This window comes from Berghia stephanieae, chromosome 3 (assembly GCF_034508935.2).
Source record: "Berghia stephanieae isolate SIO BIC M18660-M18661 chromosome 3, UCSD_Bste_1.3, whole genome shotgun sequence".
NCBI classification, from domain to species: Eukaryota; Metazoa; Mollusca; class Gastropoda; order Nudibranchia; family Aeolidiidae; genus Berghia; species Berghia stephanieae.
In genome coordinates, this window is record NC_088362.1 from 39,873,658 (window position 1) to 39,898,225 (window position 24,568).

The 24,568-nt window shown below is 34.3% G+C and overlaps 1 protein-coding gene across 1 annotated transcript in view; it reads right to left on the reverse strand.

Moving 5' to 3' along the window:
* Window positions 1–24,568, reverse strand: part of LOC144967706 (uncharacterized) — a gene marked incomplete in the record, with an annotated part of 192,257 nt that overhangs the window by 67,348 nt on the left and 100,341 nt on the right. The window contains 4 exon segments of the mRNA XM_078905248.1: window positions 3,699–3,897; window positions 5,162–5,343; window positions 8,788–9,066; window positions 9,795–10,067. Coding sequence (XP_078761374.1) covers window positions 3,699–3,897; window positions 5,162–5,343; window positions 8,788–9,066; window positions 9,795–10,067 — 933 coding nt within the window.

The following is a 24,568-nucleotide window of genomic DNA, read 5'->3' on the forward strand; positions in this document are numbered from 1 at the left end:
AAAGGAATATGATGATTTTGTCAAAGGATCTAGACAAAATAGCTGTGTTCACAGTGCCCAATAAAACCTACAAAACGACTTCAGACAAGGATTAGAAGTAGGTTCAAAGTGCAACCTATTTATGTCTTATCCAAGACCATCTTCACGGATACAGGGTTCCTGCCTTAAAGAAGACAATAAAATTATAACATAATTATAAATGCCTGAAAATGCAGATAAAAACACATAACGTAGACATAAAATTACCCTTATGGTGAAGGATCTCAGCATAAAAAAATAATTACGTCCTTCTGTGCAGTATCTTCATCTTGAGATGCTGTTGTATAGGCATTCCATGAAGGAATATAGATAATCATTAAACAGACGTCTAATGTCAACAGGAATCACACATGCTGTCCAAAGTGAGCAAATTGGTCCAAGAAAAAAAAGCGCCTAAAGCGAGCTTGAACCTGGTACTTTCAAGGTCAATGTAAACCGCCTTGATCACTCGGCCACCTCGACCCAATCTCAGCCTAAACTAGGCTAAAACTAAAAAGAATTACTCTATGACTCCAGGATAAGGACCAAAAAAAAAAAAAACATGGGGGGAGGAGAAAGTAGGACAGCAGATATAGTAAGTCACCTGGCTCACATAGGTAGATAAATTTCCAAATTTGAAAATTCTACTTAAAGAAGGAAATTTGCTATGCAATACACTACGTAAGATTTGGAAAGTCGAGTAAATGGTTGGCAACAACTAGAGTCGTTCCATCCCCTACTGTCCACTAAGAGCCTTGTTATGCCTTACAAACACAAGGGAAATAATCTGTCCAAAACAAGCACTATAATTAATACTGTTTTCAAAGAGCAATGTCGCAAAATCTGAAGACATGGTAGTAGGTTTGGGGTGTCAACTGACTTTTCCTGGCAAGAAATATTATCCATGTTTTAGTGGTGTTAGATATGTGATATATTATTTTTTTCCCTACCGACCGCATTCTTCTCCATCGTTCCCCTATTGACCTAATCCCGATCCCTTACCAACCACACGATCTTACCAGTAATGGAACATTAGTTTGATGCACTACAATTCGATATAAAGCTCAAATGAATAACAAAAAAGGCTGTACTGTAAATATAAGGGTAAATATATAGTAAATAAGACTATCATTTATTCATTAAAAAAAACAAAAACAAATCAGCTTAAAATTCTCGCTTGAAAGGCTTTACAATGTCTACCTGACAATGTAACATAAAGATAGTAACAATAATGAGGACAAGACATGACATGTAGATTTACTTTTTTGAAGCAAACATCAAATTGAAACAAATACACAGTGAGCCCTTCCTCGCCAAGGGTTTTAATGATATCATGCTGGCTGCCGGAGCATTGTTTTTAAAAAAATGTAACCAGTGCTTGCACCGGCCCCAACTGATCCGGCCATTATATTCTCTACTGCTGAAGCAATCTTATGAACATGATGAATCATCATCCAGAACAACCTCTGTCTGATTCTCTGTCTTAGTTTCGCAGAGGATGATTTCTGTCTTTCTCTTTTTGCCCTTCCCTCTCTCTTTCTGCTTCAGTGACAATATCTGCTTTACATTTTCCCTCTCCTACCATTTCCCTTCCTGCTTAGTCTTCTTTGTAGCAGCTTTTTCTGCCTTCATATTTGTAGCCACTGTTAAAGGACAAACTGCTTAGCAACTATTTACACATATAGGTCTAGGAAATGAAAAAAACTCCAAAAAAACCCATTGTTAGCACCCATTTTAAAGACCCATTGAAGGTGTTTGGTCTGAAAGGGAATGGACATGCGAACATGCGAAAATGGACGGATGACGTCCAACCCGTAAGACAAGAAACAACATCATCTTAACTGAACAAAAGTTGTCAATTTTTGATACATGCTATTTTGACAGTTTGTAGTGGTGGAAGCAATCTTTGTTGAGGATGTAATCAGGTTATTACAACTAAAGTCATTCAATTAAAGGCATAACAAAGCAAAAACTCTCATGTGTTGATTATTTGGTCAGTCAGGGAAATGGTTGGTAAGTGAAGGAACAACTCTACTTGGTATAATTTTAAGATTATTTAATGAAATAAAAAAAAAGAGAAAAAGATTAATTACACGACTGAGACATGAAATATATGTCATATTTCCAATAGGGCTCTCAGATTTCATTATTTCCTCTGAATTTCAGCTTATATATATATGATGGGGGGATTACATAAATACTGACAGCAACCACCCCCCTCCAATCATAAAAAAAATATCCCCAGCAACATCGCGCAACACATATCTAGATTGTCATAAGACACCGAAACTTTCTATAATGCAGCAGCCCCTGCATGAATGTTCTAAAACACAGAGGATACACAGAACCCATTGACAATAAAGACTCTAACGTGGCCCAAAAGAAATCAAGATCATGCAACATAACATGGTTTAACCCTTCGACAAAAATGTCACAACAGAGGACAAAAATTCCTAAAATTAATAGACGCTTGCTTCCCACACGACCACAAACTACACAAAATTCTCAACAAAAACACAATAAAGATCAGCTATGACAACAATATCAAAGACATACTCAAAGCACACAGCAAACGCATCGTCAATACCCATAATCAACAAAACAACACACTGAAAATACAATGCAACCGTAAGAATAAGGACTTGCGCCCCCTCCAAGGCAAATATGCCTCAAATCATGTGTTGTATACAAAGCAACTGTAACTCATATCAACACAGACAGGAAAACTACCTCGGACTCAGAGAGGGCCACTTCAAAACAAGTTACAATCAACACACCTCAACCATCAAACACGACAAAAAAAAGAACATCAACTACATTGAGCAAACATCTGGAAATTAAAGGACTCAAACACCCGATACATCGCATGGTACGTTGCCTCTAAACAAAAGAGTTACTCAGTAAACAAAAAATGCAACTTATACCTAGAAGTGAAATTTCAAATAGTAAAAAGAAACAGCACGCCACACTAAACAGAAAGAAAGAACTTTACAATACAAGCCCACACAGAAGAAGATTCTTATTGTACACAACCCATTGCACAACCCAATAAAACATCTATAACCTCAAGCAACCCCCCCCCCTCCAACATACACATATATTCTCTCACACACACACACACACACACACACACACATATGTGCAACAAACTAACATCCGGAAACACATAAAACAATAGTCACGCTCAAGGGCCATTACCGAGCAGTCGATTATCTTTTTTCCAGTTGTTGCGTCCACATTTCCTATCCAGGACTTCCTTGGTTTGCCCGTACCTTTTTGCCCGCTACTTTTCCCTCTAGCACTGATTTTTGGATGGTGTTGCGTCTCCGGATGTGTCCATAATAAGTCAAATTTCTCATTTTAACTTCTGCCAATAGTTTTCTGGACCTTTGGCCTGCATCACTGAGAACCAGAATGTTTGATTTATTTCTGGTCCATGGTACTCTCAGAATTCTTTGGTATACCCACATCTCAAAGGCATCAATTTTTCTTTCTAACTCCTTAATTATGTACCATACATAACATTTAGCCACACGTACATTTGTTTTTGTTGATAATTTTAAACTAGTGAGGACTTTTCTCATTTTCATGAAATTTATTTTGGATATATATATATATACACGAGAGGAAACAAAAGAAAAAAGAAAGAAAGTAATAACAAATAACAACAAATAAGCTACCTGATCCATCTGTGGTGAATGTTTTTTCAACAGACAATCCTTTACCAGCAACATTGACAGCAAACACTTTGACAGTGTATTCGGTATATGTTGCTAGAGAGGAGACATTATGATGGAACTTCGTATTGACATCCTCAACTTCGTTGGTAGTAAACCCACCTGCATTTGTAGGTGGGCCACAGTCAGGAAATGATGGCAGCTTAAGAGTTGAAAAAACAGATCAATGTAATAAGAAATAAAATTGAATTTAATATATTATATAAAAAACACATTTCAGATACCAGCAAGTAAAATGTCATTAAAAAAAGTTTAATAGTTGTATAAATTGATTTGTCACTCAGGCTTGTAAGACAGAATAATTTAGAAGGCTAATTACAGTTTATACTAATGATGGTTATGGATAAAAAATCTTAAGAATTATTCATTGCGATTTTACTATAAATGATCATTTGTCGTAACCAGAAGTCATTTATTTTTAAATAGCGAATGATAGAACAAATTAGTAACCAATGCGGGATCAGTATGTGTCACGTAAATTGTATATGAAAAATGAGGACCAAACTGTTATTTTCTCAGATATGGTATTGGTTACATATAAACTATGGGCTTAATTTGGAAGGAGACATTTGACTTGGTTTTTAAAGCTTGATATTTGTCTGGTGGTAAAAACAGTTTCCTTTCCACAGCTAGTTGTTTAACATCACGTTAATTGTAACATAATGATTTATACTTTTAAAAAAATATATCAAATACAGCAAGAGATCAGTGAATAATTAAAAAAAAGATAAGAATCACTAACTCTACTTGATTTAAGACGTTTTTACTTCATTAAAAAAAAAGACGAACCATTATTCTTAAAATGAATTTTTATCAGAAAGTTGACTCTCATAAGTAAAGGGTCCAAAACATTATCTTGAATGAGTAACAGCAGTACATAAACTCTCTTATAGAGAGTCTTTATCTCAAATAATATTTTTCCCCAATATTTATCAGACCTAACAATTTTCATCATTATAATAATATCAGACATCAGTGACAAAGGGTGGTTAGTTTCAATTTTGGGGAACCTTTTTTTTTGAGCGGGAATTTTAGCAGCCTTACTAAGGTATCCTTTGATTATGCTCCATTTATCTGTCTAAATTTATTTACACCATGGGAGAGAGCTCAATCCATGATGACAATAGCAGGTGAGGAAGAGTGAGACTATTCCTACCTATTAATGTGCACCTAACGTCATTTTGATTTAGATCAAAAAGCAGTGAAGTAACAACTAATAACATTCTAAATTTGCACATTTATTTTCTTTAATGACTCCGCATAAAAACATATCATGTTGCCAATCACTGTTTATTTGACAAGATTACAAAACCTTACAAAAATGTAAGATAAGGTTTAATAGAATGTCAAAAGTTAAATGTGGATTCATGGCTGTAAATTAATTTCGATTGATGACATTTACTAACCGCTGGTTTTCCTGGGCAATCTGTACAAAATAAATAATGAAAAGCAATGCAATCACCCTCTTTCACGACTTGTATAACAAAGAACAGAATCTGTCCATTGGGAGATGTGGGAGGCTTCCATTGTAGGCGTACACTGCTTTTTGTTTTCTCTAAAACAACAAAGTCTTTAACTTTACTTGAGGCTGAAAGAGAAAAACCCAGAAAACTTATACATCTAATTCCCAATATAATGGTGATGCCAAACCAATTAATTTCTCTCAACATGTTAATATAATATCTAAAAAATTTGCCCAAATATTATACATCCTAAGGAAATTGAGAACATTTCAAGAAGGGAAGAAAATTGTGTTAAGAGTTTATGACTCATTGATTAAAAGTGCATTTGCGTTTGGCTGCACCATATGGTTTGGCGGATGCCGACTTAAAGATAAATAAAATTTTTCAAAATCTATCAAAGAGGCAGCAAAAATTATAAACCATCCTCTTTATGGAGTAGAAAGAATTCAGGGAAAAGCAATAGAAAGGAAAGCATTCGCAATTACCAACAATAAAAAAATATTTTACACCATGAATTTAATCTTTTACCACCTGGGAGAAGGTTTTGTCAGATTAAATTTAGAACTAACAATATCAACGTTCGTTCCATCAGCAATAAGAGTGTTAAATATTTCATATTGTACAGCAATGCCAAGGACTGGTGTGTTGACTGATTGACTGATCAATTTATTTAATGTTAGATTAATTGACCAATTGAAATGATGATAATATTTGGTGTCGAATTGCCACAATCGTAGCAAATTGAAAACGAAATGAATATGTTTCTGTTGTGTATATCGCATGCGTGAAAGAAAGAAAGAAAGAAAGAGAGAGAGAGAGAGAGAGAGAGAGAGATAGAGAGAGAGAGAGAGAAAGGGAGGGATGGAGGAAGGGAGGGAGGGAGGGAGGGAGGGAGAGGGAGAGAGAGAGAGAGAGAGAGAGAGAGAGAGAGAGAGAGAGAGAGAGAGAGAGAGAGAGAGAGAGAGAGATATATATATTAAGTAGGAGTGAAATATCTGTTCAATGTTATAGTCATCATATAACGTTATAACAAATGTAACTAAATGACAAATTGCCATATTTATGGATAATAAAGATCTATTATTATTATTATCATTATTATTATTATCAAAATGCAAAACAAATAAGTCTAAAAACGGACAGTCATTTTCTGATATGAAATAAATCACAAATAAAAAATGTAAGAATAATAATTGTCTTTTCTCACTAGAATGCCAGTAAGTGATAAGTGACATGACTAAGCAGGCATTCATTGAGAAATGGCTTTTCTTGAAGCTATATAAAACGGAATTTTTTTTTAAAGCATAAATGAGTCGGCAAAGTCCAAACTCAGACCTATCCTTGGTAAAGACATTCTACATGCATCTCTCCTAATTTGCATGTGGCCATTTGATTTCAAGCCTTGTCTTTGTCTTAAAAAATTATACAAGTGCCGAGAGAGTTGCATAATATGGTCTGTTGAAAAGTATAGGCTTTTTGTGTTAGTTAAGAGCTTTAAAATCCAGGGCCAGAGAAAAAAAACAAAACAATGCCTCTGAAATAGCATTCAAAATCAAAACCTTTTGATTCAGCACCATGTCATTTGCTCGCCCGTAGAATTGGACATATAATTAAGCTAAATCAAAAGTAGAATATAAGAGAACTTAATTCTGATGGCTTGAAATCCTATAATGTCTTTTATGTCCAAATCAACATCAACAACACTGAAAACCAGGAGCTTGTGGAATATATGAAATTTGCTGGTTCTACACCTTCTCTATGTGACCAGGAACAAAAGGAACCAGGCCCATTGTTATAGAAAAAAAACCCTGAGCTTTCATATAGAACAATATCTACTAAACGTGCTCAAAGCGCTGTACATGACACCTGTCAGGCAATATTACAATTTTTTTCGGACACAGACAACGCTGTTAATGGCCAGATGCTCATTTGACACCTGAGTACGGTGAGAGAATGTGAGTAAAGAGCCTTTTCCGAGGACTCAACTATGCGCCGAGCGAGGATCAAACCCAGGACCTTCCGATCCGAAAGCGAGTGTAATACCACAAGACAACATTGCCATATAGAAGAGGGCTAAGGACTTAGTCCCAGGCTTTATTCAAAGACTTCAAAAGTGTCCTGTTGCTATTGACACTAGCTTTAAAAAACAGAAAGAAAAGTATAGACCGTCAAAAGTACATATTTTTGTGAGTGGAACTAAAATACAGAGAAAAAAAAAGGCTAGCGAGTTGCGAGTGAGAATTTCGATTTAAAGAACACAAAAAAAAGTCTAGAAAATATAATGGAGACAAACGTTATTTTGCTGGAATTTAATTGACTGAAATAATGTGAAAAACATGTCGAATCACCAGAAACATACAATGTTTGTTTGTTTTTTGGTTGAATTTGTGTGCATTAACCTTAATAAATAAAATAAAATTCCCTTTATCAATCCCATAGGGTAAATTTTTCTGTAGGGTCTATTCCAAGGAATGACTGGAATAACCCAGACGTCAGCCGCAGTGCAGCGCCGCTAATTGAGCTAGATCGAGGTGACTTGCTCAAGGCCACAAAGCACAGCGGTGAGTGATTGTAAATATCACATTACTTGTTCATAAAGTATAAAGACAGGTATCTTAAATTACTCATTTAGTCAACATTCTTACCACGCCCATTTCTAGGGAAAAAAAAACGACCTAGTCAGAGAGAGACTAAAAAAAACGCAAATAACCGTTTTTTAAGTCACTTGCGTCGCTTTGGCTTAAGACTAGGAAGTCTTAAACTAGACTGGTAAATGACTAAATATAGTTACCTTACATAAGAATGAGCCCAAAAAAGCAGCTGAGCTCTTCAGAAGCCCAAAAAATATTAACAAAAATTGCACAACAGTTTATGCTCAATAGAGGGGAGGTTTTTTTTTCTTTCTTGGGACTATGGCTAAACATATTCTTTATGAAAAAGAAAATAGGAAAAAAGCAAACAAACGTTACTCTCCTCTAGCTCCATTGATCAATAAATACAACTATTTATAAAGAAATACATCTATTCTATAAATCAACACTTTTTAAAAATCCAGGGCGCTGTACAAAATGGTCTTTAATATTTGGTCTGACATAGGACTTTAGTATTGGGGAAAATGACAAGCTTTGGGCATGGAAAATATGCATAAAGGCAAGGGAGAGGGTAGGATGATAGAAAAAATGTGTGTGAGAGCTTGACTGCAAAATAGAACTACTGATTTAAAGAACTTTTTCTGTTTATACTTTTTATTCAGTATTCTTTTGTATATTTTTGCTCATTTGAAACCCTCCATCTAAAAGAAGTTTCATGCTGGAATGGAGCAGGTAATGGAAATTGAATTTATAGCTGTAAATATGAAATTTGAGATTGATTTATATCCCCTGTGGCGGAGAAGAAATATTTACAAATTCCTACTTTTTCAAAAACATGAAAGTTTGTATTTTTTATCATTTCAAATTCAAATTCAATTTTTTTGGGTCCCATTCAATCCGACACAATACTGTTTAGAATCTGTAGGCCACATATATTGGCATGTAAATTTTAAAAATAAATACTCTAAAATTTCCAACCTGCAGCATTTGTGGTAAATGTCCCTGTCGTTTCCTGACTCTCATCTCCATTACCATTCACAGCAATAATCTTGTACTGGTATGTCATAGCAATGAGAAGGGTCAAATCTGTTACTTTGTTGGTTTTGACTTCCTTTGGCGTAATTACCGGTATGGAGTCTTTTAAAATTGTGACTTTATACTTAGCAACATTTCCAATAGATGGTGTGAATCCAAAGGTCATCGGTGAGGTCATGAGTTGGCTTAAACTCAAATCATACTGGCCAGGTTTGGATGGAACTGAAATAATTAATAACACAGATAAAATCTCTCTCTCTCTCTCTCTCTCTGTATGTCTTTCTCTCCCTTTGTGTGTCTGAGTGTGTTTCTCTCACTCTCTCTCTTTGTACATCTTTCTCTCACTTTGTGTGTCTGAGTGTGTTTCTCTCACTCTCTCTCTCTCTCTGTATATTTCTCTCACTCTCTCTCCTTCTTTGTGTGTCTCACTGTCTCTTTCCCTCCCCCCCCCCCTCTCTCTCTCTCTCTCTCTCTCTCTCTCTCTCTCTCTCTCTCTCTCTCTCTCTTATCTCCCTCCCTTTTTGTCACGTATGTTTTGGAGCTTTTTAAGATACAAGAAGAGAGAATTGACAATCATACTGGATGACAGGGATTTAGGAGGATTGTAACGATATAAAAGATCTAATAAATATGAGGGCGGTCTTCTTGAAATATGTAAAAGACAAATTGCAATCTTAGATATAACTCTACTACACAGGTAATCAATTTTGTATTCAAAACAGTGGTGTGACGTGATCATTTTTTATTTAATAATAATAATAATAATAATAATAATAATAATAATAATAATAATAATAATAATAATAATAATAATAATAATAATAATAATAATAATAATAATAATGATGATGATGATAATAATGACTTTGGCAACTAATAGCAAAATCATTCATTATAGAATTTAGGTACATTGTTTTGGCATGATAGAACAAATGAAATCAATTACTCACTAGTCCATGGATCTGGCGTTACGGAGACGGAGGTAAATATTTCAATATAATTGTCATTGGCTGGAATATACGACTCAATTGTGATTCCATACTTGGTGCCAGGGTTTAATCCTGATATTTTCCCACCAGAGGCTGTGGCAGTCTTAGTGCCTTCATTGGGTGAAGTTTTAATCCTGTATAAAACTCCTGTAGGCTGGACTCCAGTTTTCCATTTAAATGATATAAATGTGACTCCAGGTGTTGGGTCTGGTTCACTGACCTTTAATTCATTCACTGGTGATTAAAAGACAAAACCAAGTCGTTAAATATGTTGTATTAATATTACAGTAGACACAGATTAAGAGAGTGGCAGTGGCTATGATTGCTAAAATATAGATGGTTGATTACTGTCTTTGAAAATGTTCATTGCTCTAATAGTAAATTACAGGGTTTCTGGCAAAAATTCAAAGTAAAATTTACGGCTTTGAAACAAAATTTACAACCTAGGAAATTTAAATATTCCAAATTTTCCTCTGCATTCACGATTGATGCTCAAATTCCTAAGCATCATCTTCCTTTAAAACCCATTTCTAATACATTTAATAAAATTAATTCACTTAAAATTGTGTGTTTGTTTTATGTTGTACGTGCGAAAGAGAGATTTTGTTTTTTAATGGTTTTATGGCGCTTGTAACACATTAAGGACATATCAGCGCCAGTAAAAAGTAAGAAAACAGGGATAGTAAAAAGTTCAAGAATAACAATTAAAGCACCCAAGAAATTGTAAGATAAAGGGGAATTGATTCAATAGGAAACAGATGTAGATTCCAAGAGCATGCTATCAGTGTACTTAGTTTGAGATCACCTAAAAGTCTCATCCCCACTAAGAGGAATACACTCAAATGTTTACAAATTATTATTATTATTATTTATTATATATATATATATATATATATATATATATATATATATAATATATATATATATATATATATATATATATATAAATTATAAAAACAAAAACCATGAAATAATAGTGCTCAACTTTTTGATAAAAGGAGCTATTTATAAACATTTCAAGTATAATTATGATTGTTTAACTTCTACAACATTGTATCGAGCGTTATCTCTCATCAGGACAAACACAACAATCTACTTTCACTTCCACTTCCTGATGAGAGCTAACGCTCGATACAATGTTTGGCGTTTTTATAATAATAGTCTAAAAGATCGAAATTTAAAACAAGAAAATAGGAGTTGCATTGAAGGTTTTAGAAAGACCTTATTAAATGTTATGAATAGTCAGGTGGCTCCGTAGTGCAGTGGATAACCTGTCAGACTCTAACCTTGAAAGAACTGGGTTCAACCCCATTGTGGACATTTTAAAAAAATGTTTACTTTATTGAGAAAGACATCATTTTCGTTGTTATAGTTACTGGACATATATGTAAAACCTTAAATTAATCAATTATTATTATTATTATTTATTATTATATATTTTTTAATAAACGACAACGGTACCATCCAACGTGTTATCGACGTGCATTTATATGTAAACGTCGATTGTTCTCATTTTATAATATTTTATCATTATCACCAGTGTATTCGTTTACCGCATCCTTGTCATTTTATTGGGGTTTTTTTTTTTCTTCTTTTTTTTTTGGTTTGTTTTTGTTGTTTTTCAAAAACTTCCTGTCCCATCATTGTTTATGTCTATTTACTATATCTACGCCATTCACACTACACATCTCTCATTCATTCTTATTGTCTTATTCGTCGTGTTTTGTTGATAAAAGGGAGATCAGAAACGTCCACATTATGTCTTCGCCTATTAAATTGAGGCTTACAATTCAACACTTATCGTTATATTTTCCTTCGACTTCGAGCTTCAAGCAGCAACATTTTCATTAATCAACCAGAAGCGCAAACGGACAACTATATGTTGCTGTGTCATAGGCTATAGCGGTTTACACTTCATGTTGGGCCACACAGAAAAATCCACAGAGGATGTACCAAGTTGCACAGACAACGTAGTTTACCAATCTGCCCTCATTAAATGATGGTGGTTATAATATCGAATGAAAATAGTTCCTTCCCCGCGAAATTGCGGGCTTTTTATTAGTATATATATATATAAACACAAACATATATATGTACAAATTGCGCTTAGGGCGACATTTGGTCGACTTAAGTTGTGTTTTTCATGTAAAATGTCATTATGGCGACAATTTTCTGGTCGCCTTAAGGTCAAGCTCTTTTACTCAAGAATGAACCTCTGGACTCGCATCGTTGGACCATAAAATTAAGGAAGAATATCAAAAGAACACATCACATTGATGTTGTGCATTTATGTTTGCTATGTTACTTAATAATTATGTATTTGTATTGGGGTTGTTATGGCGACTTCATGATAAAACTGCATTGAGACGACCTCTAAATAATGCTAAAATACAATATGAAAACGAGCATATGTTTTTGTGAAATTTTTTTTTAATGCGTATATCTTATCATTATAAATTATCAGAACTTGTTGAAAGTTGTGATTAATTAATTTGTTATTGACGTTTTTCATTTTCGGACACATATATACAAAATACACTTTATCGCCAGTGTGAGTTGTTGGAGACTTGCATTCTCGGTCTGCGCTCAGTTTCGTTCCTTTCAGGTTTCGCATTTTCTTTTAGATCTGCTGTATAAAGTAAATCATTTTACGAAGAATCACTATTATTTTGAATGGTCAAATTATTACTATCTACAAAGGACATTCATTATTATTGAATATGTTATAAGTGATAGATTTTTGTCATGTATGAACATAAAGACTGTCGTAGAATGAGATAAGATCTCGGTAAGCCATTTACAATAAAGTGCGAATCTCTCAATGGGGTTTCCTCCGGATTCCAGTTACACTTGACAAAAAATGGCAGCTAGTTGTCGAGGTAAAAATATCTAGCTCTTGCCCTGGAAAAGATGTCCAAAGTCAAAGTTAATTCAAGTCTTACCACTTCTACAAGTAAGTATTTTCATTATATATCTTAATTTAGTTTATATCTATAATTGAGTCTCATCTAAAAGATCAGATATATTCATCTTGTCTCTAGCGTCTAAGTCTGTCTGTATACAGTTCAGTTAAGAGTTTCTATAATTCTATTACTAAGATCTAGTAGAATGACAAAAGACAAAGAGGTAGACTGATTTAGACTGTAGATCTGATTAGTAGATTGGTAGAGATTTTAGAAATATCTAGATAATCCAAATCTTAAGTCTCGAGTAAAATAGATCTCATTTATGGAGGCTGAACATCTGTACTGTAGCTGGCTAAACATCTCTAAGAATTGTTCGAATCTCTCACCAACTGTTTTTTTATCTCTTGTTGACTTGTTTAGATTTAGAATACGGTCTAATCTTTGTCCCGCCGTAAGGAAAATCCTCCATTTCTGTATCAATGGCTTGTGTTTTCATTAGGCCTATGAACCATTACCTGTTACATCCTTTCACTTTCTTGTCAGAAAATTCACACCTAAAAATATAATGCAGTCTATGTCCTATCCATCATTATATTATGACTTGAGTGAAATATGTCTTTAACAATAAAATAACCTCTATTGTGATCTTTTACTTTCAGTTTCATCTTCTGCCAATAAAGTAAACGAATGGCTGACAGAACCAACTCAACAAAATCAGGTTTGTTCAATAATACAGCAGATAGCCCCTAATTGAAAAAAAATATGATCAATGAATCCAATTAATCATACAATCCTTCAGTACTTCTCATTCTGTCAACGCTTTGCATGTTAGTTTTACTGAGTTAATTAAAAGTAAAGACGATTCATATTGTGACATTTAATAATATTAATATTAAGACACTCGAGCACGGAAATCTCAAAATAAAGCAAATCTCAAACTTGGTACAATTCCCCTTTTTAATCCCTCTACTTCGTTAGTATTGGCAACACGAAAATCTCGAACAATTTCCGGGGCCAACACGGAAATCTCGGACAAACTGGAAATTCCTGTCCCTTGCAGTCAGTTGAATTTTTTCTCTCGAATTGTTTGTGTTGAACGGAAACGAAAGATGCCATTGCACTCCCTGTAGTGCAGTGCGTGTGTGTAGCATATATTATGTGTGTGTGTGCATTCTGAACTGAGGGGTACTTAATCTGAGGTGCCAGTACCATAGCAAAATGACCAGTATCGTTGGGACCTTAGGCAGTAACTGTTAAGTATTAAAATGATACAGGCAATTAGGGGTGGGGAAGGTGGGATGAGAGCAATGCCCTCCCTCTCTCTTTAGCCTGAGGGTGTTAAGTGAGGAGTGATAGTGATTTTAGTTACCGGATTCGTAGGAATCACCCACATTTACCACCTTCATATTCTTTCTCATATCCTCTGTAAAATACTCCAACATGGAAATCTCGAAGAAATAGGCCTGGTCCTGACTTGTCCGAGATTTCCTTGCTCGAGTGTATACAAAAAATTAAGGTGATTATTTTCAAAGAGACTTAGGACTGGTTTATTTGTTGATGCACCTCTGTATAATTAATTTAACATGTTGGATTTAAGTAGAATTCCTTATTTTTCAGGACTTTAATTTTAATGACCATGACTATGAGTCTGCTGAGTCTGAATTTGTTGAGGACTCCGGAAATGAATATATTCCCGATTCTTTTGAATCTGATAATGAGGACTCCGACCTACCACCTTTTTCTGATGTCACCATGATTGGTGAGTGATAGTGAAGGCTATTAAAATTTAACAAACAGAAAGGAACAGAGATGGGAGAGGTGATTGTAAAGCATACAAAGAGACTAGAAGCTTTATTTTGTAACATATTTTGTTATTTTTTCCACGGTGTGCCCTTTCATTGTAATATTTGCAACTTTGCCCAGTTACATTATGAAGAAACACCTATCAATAAATTTTAAATAAATTAAATTTAGCATTTATATAGATTAGCTCATCCCCAGTACCACCAGCTCTAAGCGGTAAATTAATTTTAAAAGATGGGTTATTGTGTACAATGTAGAATAGTATTACATTTCTTTCCATTCAACTGATTTTTCTTCTTATAAACAAACGAACAAAAGAAAATTGAGTCCAATTGCAACAGTTATCCTGTACCAATTGATGAAGAAAGCATGACATCCTCATCTGGTAAGCATATTATATATCATTATTGTTGAATTAATGCCATGTTCCTTTTCCATTAGTTTGACCGACTCGTCTCCCTTTTTTAAGTAAGGGTAGAGGAAAAGACACATTATAAAAAGGCTACCTACCTGACTTATTTTATTTATCGACCAAATCCTTAAGTGGTTGTGGCAGTATCAAATTAATTTTAAAAGACTTTTTTGTATTAATGTTTAATGAGCAAATAAAATGTTTATTATTGTTATTCATGTTAATATAAATAGAGATTTTCAAAGCATATCTGGATATATATATATATATATATATATATATATATATATATATATATATATATATATATATATATATATATATATATATATATATATAGATATATTATTCCAACCATTATTATTTTTGAATCCCTAGAGATGTACATTTCAAAGTCACTAATCTGAATACATTGACAAGATTTTTAAAATGCCTATGATAGGTTCTCATTACACCTTATTGAGGTAATAAAATGAGTTTTGATATACCTTGTCAGTCAAAGGCAATAATGGCAACTTAATCTGTATACTAACACTGGTCTACTTGCTAGATAAGAGGCATATAATGTATTTTGTAGAATTATGTAAATCTTAACATCATTCTTAGCCTTTTAATATGCATTTTGAAGAAAATAATGTCAATATTTTCTAGAGGTCATGTACTCCATATTGATTGCTATTACCGCTCTGTTTAATGTTGGAGAGGTCTTATGTTAGCAGACTGTTGTCACTCTATTTAAAGTAGTGTTACACATGTTTGTCCTTTTTAGTGTACCCCATTGAAGAAGAAGCCACAGTGATGGTACCGCCAAAATGTAAAAAAGTTGTAAAATGTTGACTTCAAGAGAACAGCACAATATGGTTGATAATACAAGTTAGTGGTGTTATAAATTTTCAATAGGATTACATTAAGGTGTATGAATTGATTTAGCCTCAGTGACCAATCCTCTCTTCACAATCCCCCTCGCCCTTCCCCTAAAAAACTCTCAAACCCGACTTATCATCATTGAACCTCCAATTAGGCAGCCAATAAAATCTGTATGGTATAATGCTGGAAATGATCAGGTCTGTGGTTCAAGTTCCGGTCATGGAATGGCCAGCCTTTTTATGGACCATTCTTGTTCGCTTCTTCCTTACCGGCACTAAACCATACAAATTTTGTTCTATTTTCGCCTAATTTACAGTGTCTTTAATTTGCTTATTTTACAATTATTGCAAATTCTAGTGATTGGTTTTCTGATGCATACTCATGTCTCATGCTTTGTGTTCAATGTTTGTGTGAGGTATGTTGAAATTTAATATCAGTCCTTGAAAGTTGGGATTCCATGGTGGTTTAATGGTTAGCACATCTGTCTGGCAATCAGAAGTTCTGTGGTTTGAGTCTTGATCAAGGAATAATCCACTTTTTTCTTATCTTTTTTTCTTGTTCCATACGCTCCCTTTGTCTTTGTCCTTACCCTTACTGGGACTATACCATACACATTTTCTTCTCAGAGATGCCAACTGTAAATTTGGCTCAAAGGAATTTCAGACACCACTCGTAGGAATTTCTATGTGAAAGAGGGATTTTTGCACACAAGAAAAGGGAATTGGAATGATATTTGAATGTGTTTAGATATTTATAGTTCTAAATAGATAACTGATTAGAATTATATTATGATATGCAAACACATTGCCAAATACAATTCCAAAGTTTCCTTATTTTAAATGAAGTATAGCTCCAAAACCTAATGGTAGTGATTGTAGTACTATGATGATGTGGTGGTGGTGGTGGTTGTAGTAGTGGTAGTGATGGTGATGGTGATGTGGTGGTGGTTGTAGTAGTACTGGTAATGATGATGATGTGGGGCGGGTGGTTGTAGCTGTGGTTGTAGTGATGATGATGTGGTTGTAATTGTGTTAGTGTTAGTTCAGATGATGTTGCAGTATTGGATGTAGTAGTGGCAGTGGTGGTAGTGATGATTATGTGGTGGTGGTGGTGGTGGTTGTTAAAGACGATATGGTGTGGTGGTTGTAGTAGTAGTGATAGTGATGATGATGTGGTGGTGGTGGTTGTAGTAGTGTTAGTTCAGATGATAATAATAAATAATAATAATGCTGAAAACTTATATAGCGCTATAACTCCGAGACACCAGACTCTAAGCGCTTAAATTACAAATTACTTTGGCTGAAACATACTCATTCACACACACAAGCACACACACACACACATACACACACACACACAATACAACACACAACACAAACCAAACCTATCTTGCTTCTCATACCATCTACTAAAATCGAAACAAATATGTTTTAAGCGAACGTTTAAAAATAGACAAAGATTCTTTTTCACGAATGCTCTGCGGTAAGGCGTTCCAAATAGAGGGTCCGAAATGAGAAAAATGATGTGGCAGTATTGGATGTAGCACGGGTAGTGGTGGTAGTGATGATTATGTGGTGGTGGTTGTTAATGATGATGATGTGGTGGTGGTGGTTGTAGTAGTAGTGGTAGTGATGATGTGGTGGTGGTGCTGTAGTAGTGGTAGTGATAATGATGTGGTGTTGATGGTTTAGTAATAGAGGTAGTGATGATGATGTGGTGGTGGTTGTTGTAGTAGTAGTGCTAGTGATGAAGATGTAGTGGTGGTGGTTGTGGTATTGGTAGTAATGATGATGTGGTGGTGGTTGTAGTAGTAGTGGTAGTGATGATGGTTGTAGTAGTAGTGATGATGTGGTGGTGGTTGGAGAGGGGGGGTATCCTTGGAACAAATTGACTGAAGTTGCCTGAAACCCGGAATATTTTGCTCTAAACCGGAGTTTTTACCAATGAAACCGTAGTTTTGGCATCCCTGTCTTCTATTTTCATATAATTTACAGTGCCTTGCATATTTGTTTATCATACAATAAGGCAGTTGCAAGGTTTGATATTTGAACGCTTAACCTTTACTTTATTCAAGTACCATATTTCTATTCTGAAAAATTCTTATCCTTTGAAATTACACTGAGGTGATTTTTTTAAAGCAAACTTTTTAGATATATGTAAAAGATTAGGAAACACAAAATTAAGACTTAGGTATACCACATGAATTTAATTAAACATATTTTTGTACTCTCAGGTCAGAAGAAATTAATTAAAAAGAAACCAAAGCGACCATGTTTTCTGGAAGGCCTCAGGCACAGCTCACTCGACACTTGAAAAGAATACACAAGGAAGACATGGAAGTCAAGCAAGCATGTAAACTACCACGCAAGGAAAGACTTAGGGCGTTCAATGTTATGAAGAAAATGGAATTTTTTCATGTAATATTATTAAGAAAACAAATAGGGAAACTCTTGATAGGGAACGGTGTCAGAGATCCGTTGACGTAGCTATGTGGTTGTAGAGGCTTTTACAGCCAAAAGAGAATTGCAAAGCACCAAAAACTTGCTCTGAAAGTCATGGTACAAAATCTGGACGTGTAAATGCTAAGTTTTTGGTAGATTATGATAATGATGCAGCTGCTCATGATACGTTCAGAAACGAAATCATCCATAAATTCAGAAATGATGAAACTGGTAATCTTTGTCAATCTGATCCCATAATAATAAGGTTAGGAAGCCTGCTGTGGGCAAACTCTGCAAGAAAGGACAGACGAGTTATCATGAACGATATGCGAACTTTAGGCAACTTAGTTCTTGAATGCAAAAAAGTATCTGACCGTGAAATATTTACAGCTAGGGATATAGGACATACAGAGAACTTTGATCAATTGACAAAGCCATTAAAAATATGACGATAAATGAACATGGCAAACTTAAACCCGGATTTAAAATGACCATTGACTATTTGCTGAAAAGGTTGATAGATGTTTTCAAAGGTGTTTACATTCAACAGAACATTATGAGTTTCGAAATTTCATTTTGAAAGAGACATCAAGCATGACAGACGATGCTTATAAGAAATGGGATCATCATGATTTTGTTTATATGAGAAATCTCATTGTATCGAGGCTCACTTTATTTAACGCAAGGCGAGGTGGAAGACCAGCTAGGCTTTTGGTTTCAGAATGGATGGATGTTCAAAAATGGAATGTGGATAGACCAACAGCAAGTAGAGGGAGTCCAAGATCCGCTTGAAAAACATCTTATTGGTAACTTAAGACTGGCCTATCAATCTGGCAAAGGAAGTAGGAGACTGGTACTTGTACTGTTTCCAAAGGATACATTGCCCACCATTGAAAAGCTGGTAGCAGAGCGACAAGAATGTGGAATTTCTGATGCAAAGCAATTTCTATTCTCAAATACAGGCATGTCAGAAGATCATGTGATAGGTTGGAATAGTGAGCAATCAGTTGCTAAAACTATGGGAGATCAACTTGAAAAACCAAATCTACTTATTGCGGACAAGTTTCGACATAGGACCTCAACTCTATTTGCACTCTTAGAAATTCCAAGTGAAAAGAGGAAAATGTTCTTTAGACATGTACTGAGGAAATGAATCTTGACGTTTATCAAAGTCCATTGGCAATTAGAGAAATAACTGAAGTGGGAAGGTTCTTTCAAAATTTAGATGAAAAAACAAGACAAGAGTCAGTTCATCTTCATCAGAATGTTAGCTGTTCAGCCAATACTACTCCACAAGTCTCTGTAAGAGATGGTGAACAGGAAAATCAAAGCTTCTCTTCTCAGGAAATGGAAATTGAGATGCAATTATTACATGATGATGTTAGTTGTTCTATTAATAATGTTCAGGAAAATATTGCTGAAAACAAGGATGATAATGAAAGTGATTCTAAAACAAGACAGAAGTACAAGAGTCGCAGATATTTTAAGTGGTCCCTAGCTCAGACTAAAACAGTGTGTGATTTTTTCTTATCCACAATTCTAGATAACACAAATACAGGGTCTAAAAGTTCCTCACCAACGAAAAAAATAATTGAGACCTTCATTGACGAAATAAAAATGTTTTCAGACACCGACTTTACTCAAGCACAAAAAAATAAGTCTCATCAAAGCAAAAAACTTTAATGAAAGATCAAAAGATCAAACTAAAGTCGAGAAAATATTTGATGTTTGATTTCGGGTATTCACCATTGCCTTTGATATTTTCCTCAGTACCTACTTTACCATTAATCTCTTAATCTTATAATTTTAAAAAGTTGAACAAATATTGTGTATGTTTGTTATCTATTTTTGTCATGCCCGGGTGTGATTAGTGTCCTGACACCTATCACCAAGATAATGATTGAAAATAGGGAATCCAGACCTTTTGCATAGATGAATTACTAACTTTAAAGGTTCTTAGCGATAGGCGCATATAGTTTTGAATGGCTTTTCTATAATGAATTTTAAGTTAGTCCCAGACAAATTTTTAAAGCCATCAAGCGTTATTCTTAATCCAGTAGTTAAGGCTGTAGAGCCTGACAAAAATAATTGAGTGTTTTATTTTTTTTTGCTGATAGATGTTCATTATCTGTATAGAGCAATTTTGTACATGAACATTTTTTGTTCAGTATCTTCTCATTAAAGACAAAAAGTTCATTTCTCTATACACTATCATTAATGTATTATGATTGACAATGGTCAGTATTTTTGACAGAGACCACTGATAGGTGATCATGTAAGCTAGCTTGATTTCTGAAACTTGACTGCTATGCAAACTGCTTGATAGTACCATAACACATTTGTCATTTATTTTTATTCAATAAAATGTCTATGTTACTGAATATTTTGGAATTCCCCTTTATTGCCTTTATCTCAAAGCATTGTATACTTGGCAAAAAAAAATAACGCACCACTAAATACTATTTTAAATTGCATAAAAACAGCTTACAACACAACTAAGATTTTGCAGGCGATTGCGAAATTAAACGCAAGTTTGGGTATGGATATTCATATTTTAATAACAACTAGCTCATGAGGTATGAAGTGATATGTTGATCCTGGTTTGGAATTTCCATTTTCGAGTTCTGCGCATATTACGCCCAATTAGAGGTGATTTCAGATGCGCTTCATCTGAGAGTTGTGAATTCTTTGATGGTTATTGAAGGTGTGAAAATCTCATTGATGATTGTCATATTGCTGGAGTTTGTCAGGATACTCTCCGAAAACACAACATGCAACTTCTTCTATAGCTATCCTGATCACTCGATCTGAACTCCATTGAAAAGTTGTGGGGTGTTGTTGCAAGACAAGTAAGGGGCCAATCACCACAATACTATAAATAAATATTGGTGAAAGAATGGATGAAGATTCATCCAACTGAAGTATAAAACTTAATAAGGCAGGATAGAACAGCAGGATAGAACATGTTATTCATGCCGGAGGAGACCAAATACGGTATTAAATTAAAGAGGTGAGAGGTCTGGTTTTATGATTATAATGCAATTTGTGCTATAAAACTCGAAAATGAAATTTCCAGACCAATTGATACAAAGATCGTAATATTTATTGTAATTTTAAAGATATTTATTTTAAATGGATTAGACACAATGGCTGATTATGCGCGTTAATTTCTTTTTTTTTTTTTTGCCAAGTATATGTTATGATATGGAACAAATTATAATCTTTGTATTAGTATGATTGATACATACTGATGATGAAGCTGCCCTAAAAGTAAAAGAGCATGTTATGTTGAATACTAGGCAGGGTAGCAGTTGTGCCTACCCAGTGTCCTAATAAACTGCATCATGTCCCCTCCCTCCACTAGTGGATTAACGAGTACTAGCACTAACGCTTTCAATACAAGCTTTTGGCAGCTTCTCTGAAGTGGTCTACTCCTTCATTCCGATATCTTCAATTAATGTTGTGAATTCTATCGTCTGTCCCCTCTCTCTTGTCTGGTTTCTGTCCCCCATTAGTATGCATTAACTGACCTTAAATACTATCAGTGTCAGGATTACTTTCTATCTTGGTACTGGGTACTGTTGTACACAAAGGGCAATAGAAAATCTTGGGTCGTGACAAACTATACATATTAATTCTGGGTGGGGATCCTGACCTCCCATAGTGGGCAGGGAGGTACATGCTGTGTCTTCTATCCCCCCATACCCGTTTTCTAATTGTTTCCTGTCATTGTCTTGGAATGAGATTACTTAGTTTTGTCCTGACCCTGGCCGAGGTTCCTTGGCTGGGAGGGAAACAATCGAATGTATAGTTATAGTTTGGGAGATGATATTTTTTTCCTTGTAAATCATCTCTCTGATATGCATTGTATTATGTTTAGTTGACATATTATATTATATGATTTGTAAACATTTGAGTGTATTCCTCTTAGTTGGGACCTGTGCTTGTGTCTGAATGAGACTAAGTACTTTGACAGTGTGCTCTTGGAATCTACATCTGTTCCCTATTTGAACCAATTCCCCTTTGTCTCACCTTTTCTTTTGTGCTTTAATTGTAATTCTAGAACTTTTTACGATCCCATTTTCTTCCTTTTTACTGGCGCTGATATGACCTTAATGTGTTTCAAGCGCCGTAAAACCCTTAAAAACAAAACAAAAACAAACATACTAATTACCATATATGTATTAAAACATAAGAAAAGAAATGAGATAATTTATATATTTTTAAAAAAATTGAGCTTTTATATAGTGCAATATTCACTAAATGTGCTCAAAGCACTATATCCACCTACCGAGGTGCTGCTCAAAGCACTCCACAAGGGGTCACAAATCAACAGCAAACAAAACAGATGGGACAAGGCAACCGCCTGTTAAGCATTTTACAATTGTAGGTAGTGGACAAATACAAAGCTGTTATTGACCTGGGACTCGTTTTACACCTGAGTATGTTGTTGGGGGCACGCCTTTAAAAAATCGGGAGGAAAAAACCCGACAAGCCCTTACTGAGATTCGAACCCCCGACCTTCGGATCAAAAGCCATATTGCATCCTATATATATGTAAAAACTAATTTCTCCTTGATTTTTAATCCCATTTTGATTATAAACATTGAATAAGTACCTTGTGGTGACCGTATCTCACAATATGCAAAAAAATTATACAATTTTTATTGTCGACTTAAGGCGTCAAATTTTGATACATGAAAATGCTACCTAAAGTTGACCCCACCCATGGTCGCCCTAAGAGCGTTCAAATCCTTAGAAAATTTATGGCGACCACTAAAAAACATATATCTTTGGCTTTTTTAAAATGTCAGATTCAAACCCTACAGCCTTCTTGAAAGCATAAAATATAGCACAAAAATTATTTTACATCTAAGATATTTCCAAACGTAACAAATATAGCACTGGTCATCTTAGGGACTGTTTTTAATGGAGTCGACCTATTGCCGGATTAATCCTTTATATATATATATATATATATATATATATATATATATATATATATATATATATATATATATTATATATATATATATATATATATATATATATATATATATATATATATATGAGCCAAGGTCAAAAGGTGCCAATTTTTTTTCTCAAAATAAAAGTGACATAATAGTCCATTCATCTTTCTATATGTGTAGCAAAAACCCTGTACTTCATGAATCAAAGGCCCTTTAGATAACTTTAATGTCTAACGCAGCATAATATCGTCAACAATACCTATAGGTTGCTGGTGTCACCTGTGACCGGTGACACCAAAATGAGACAAAAAACTCTATAACCAAATGATTTTTGTTGAGTATCAAACTTTATTTAGTAAGTTATGGACAAAAAGACACAATCAACAACAATCATAGTACAATAATATTACCAACTATTGGAGAAAATGTTGCTTTTTGGTGTCATCGGTCACAAGCAACATAGAATGCAAATATATTATTCCATAAAAATGTTTGTACATTAACAAAAACAACAATATTGCATATGTTTATGACCAGCAATGTTCAGAAACTTTTGGAATAAAATGTTGGGAAATAATGTGACCAAAGCATATCATATTTAGCGGCATTGTGTCACTTGTGACATTAGACGGATGACACCATTACTTATGTCACAAGCAATACCAAATTGAAATTTCGACAATATATCATTAATTTCAGTCAAACCTGTGTAATAACGTCAGTTAAATATGGAATTTAATAATATTTCAGAAACCAAAGACTTCAAAAATAGAAATATACATGGAAATTAGAGCATCTGAATGTGACTTGTGACATAAGACCGGTGACACCATTACTTATGTCACAAGCAACACCAAATCACACTTTCGTCCATAATATATCATTATTTTCAGTCAAAAAAGCACAATAACCTACTCTAAAATGAAATTCAATAATATTTTAAGAAACTAAATACTTTCAAATTGGAAATATACTTAGAAATTAGTAATACCATTGTTGCTATTACTTTGGTCAAAATCGGCACTTGAACGCAATTTTGCCTCAATAAATCAAAAATGGCAACTGAACACATGTAATATAGCCTGTTAAAATGTAATTCAATGACATTTCAAGCTTTGAAGAACATGAAAACAGAAATACATTAGAAACTTCAAACGTAAGTGTCACCTGTGACATTTTAACCAATGACACCAATGGTCACAAAAAGTACCAGAAGTCACACAAACACTAGATAAATATCAGCTATGGTAATGAATTAATGTAACCATACGGTAACCATCACCATACTGCTCAAATCTGGTAGTTTGTAGTAATTTAGTGTGTTACTAGTAAATCA